We start from the raw sequence: 2,182 nt of genomic DNA on the forward strand, positions 1-2,182 counted from the left end.
CTCGCGGCAGCCGCCTTCGGCGGCGGAGGCCGAGGAGCAGGCGGCAGCGAGGCGGCGGTGCTCCTGCTAGGCTGGGGCACGCGGAGCCGGTCCGCGGCGTCGCGCAGGTGGCCCATGAGCTTGGCACGGAGCGCCTCGATCCCACCGTCGTACGACTTGTCGTCCCCGACGGCCTGGCTCCGGCGGTGGGACGACGACGACCGGCGCCGATCGCGGGCGCCACAGCCGCCGCCGCCCGCGGCCGCGGCCGAGGCTACGACGGGCATGCTGCGGTGGGCGGCGGCTGGTGAGGCGGCCTGATGCGCCCACGGCTCGGCGAGGTGGTGCGGCGCCGCTGCCGGAGGCTTCGCCCGCGGATCTGCCGTGGCCGCCATGGCCGTCAACTCGGTCTACGGCTGCGGCGGTTGGGTCGGGTCGGGTCGGCTGCGTGCGTCGCCGACGACGAGAGCGAGCGTGAGGTGAGGGGTAGGACCGTAGGAGTAGGAGGAGGCGAGAAGGTTTTGAGACCACAGCCGGGTGGGGTCGCGCTCTCGCTCGCGTTTTGTTACGGGAGCCAGGGGGTGGTGTCGCGAGGGCAGCCTGGTAATTCTCCAGGCAGGACTCGCGGGTCGGAGGTTTCGGCCGGACCAACAACTGCCTCGGACCATGGCCGCGCCGCCTCTTGCCCACTGACTCGTGGGCCCGCTTCGTCGACCATCCCCACGTGTCAGTATCCGTCAGCGCTGGGCGCCCCGGTGACGTAGGGGCCGGCGACGGAAAGGGAATTGGACGAAAGGCCAGTCTGTTGCGCGAGCGCGACCACCAGCACGGCAGCACCAGGCGGGAGGCGGAAGCCGGCGTGTGTGGCAGTGTCCGTGAGGACGAGGGTCCTCGTACGGTACGTGGTGGGACACCTCGGATTTCCGGTGCGGGGCCCGCGGGTCAGGGGTGAGGGAAGCACAGCGACGCCCGCGCCCTGACCCTGAGTTCCTGGACCTGGTCTTTCGCCGGCGCAGCGGTGGACCGGCGGGCGGGACGGCCGGCTCGGGGAGATCGTTCGCGGCTTCGCGCGGTCCCCACCGGCGGCCCCCTCCGCACACACAGGCCAGGTCTGCCTGCCGCGGCTGCGCTCCCCTTCCTATTCCTGGTTCCTGCCCTGCCGCGCGCCGCTCACCAAAAGCTTCTCGCGACTCGCGTGCTTCCGGTCAGCTGATGGCGTTTGCTTTTCTTTCCTGTCGTCTTACCTTGATCAGCAGCGGTTGCTCACTTGCTCTTCATTAACACTTACTACTTCCTTTCTAAAAAAAATTGCAAATCTTGTCATCCGAGTTTACGTTTTTGACTAAAATTTACGAAAATACTAACATTTATGATATCAAATAAATATTATAAATTAATTACAGAATGTATTTCCATAATTAACGTATTTATTATAGATATAAATGTTTATATGATTCCATATAAACCTGTCAAACATAGAAAATTTGGCATGTTCTAAACCTAAATTTCCTGGATTTTGACAGATTGAGTACCGTACGATGAAAGTCTCGCTAACTAATTAATGCTGGTTTGGCACGTGAAGCATACTATACTGATTTTGGTGATACTCGCATATGGAAAACGACAAAATGTAAACTATTTCTCACGAATTTTACATAGAAACGTTTTGATTAGTGACATTCAGTTGATTTGGCTCTCCGTGTTAACCGAATTTTTCTATGCACTTACACTATCATCTAGCTATATTTACACTCTTCTATTACTATATTTACATTAATTTCATTAGTGTAATATATAGGACAAAGTGGTGTAATTTGAGGATAACCTAAGATCTCAGACAAATATAAGCCAAATTTTCAAAAAAAAATCTATGGATTCTAGATACCAGAGAAATATATGTCAAATTATTCACAAATATCGTCAAATTGTTCATAAATATACAAATTTACAAATAGAAGAACGGAGAGAGCAAAGAAGAACAGACATCCGAGAGCACATCTAGTCTTCCAGCAGCAGAAAAGGGACAGAAAGCAGAGGACAGCAGCGCTCGCACCAGGGACACCCGCGCTAGGGACGCCCGCGGGGGATGCTCCACCCGCGTCCGCACCGGGGCAGCGGCAGCGGCCTACCCGCTGGGGACGTCCGCGTCGGGGCGACGACGGCAGTATGGGGCGGCGGCAAAGGAGCAACAAAGGAGCGCGCG

The 2,182-nt window shown here is 57.1% G+C and overlaps 1 protein-coding gene across 1 annotated transcript; it reads right to left on the reverse strand.

Moving 5' to 3' along the window:
- Positions 1–2: 2 nt before the first annotated feature.
- On the reverse strand, positions 3–495 carry LOC136516059 (uncharacterized; the record flags this gene model as incomplete). The annotated part of the gene is made up of 1 exon (XM_066509467.1): positions 3–495. A coding segment is annotated over exon 1 (372 nt), but the record flags the coding sequence as incomplete, so codon positions are not given.
- Positions 496–2,182: the final 1,687 nt, after the last annotated feature.

The sequence above is a fragment of the Miscanthus floridulus genome, chromosome 17 (genome assembly GCF_019320115.1).
Source record: "Miscanthus floridulus cultivar M001 chromosome 17, ASM1932011v1, whole genome shotgun sequence".
Lineage (NCBI taxonomy): Eukaryota > Viridiplantae > Streptophyta > Magnoliopsida > Poales > Poaceae > Miscanthus > Miscanthus floridulus.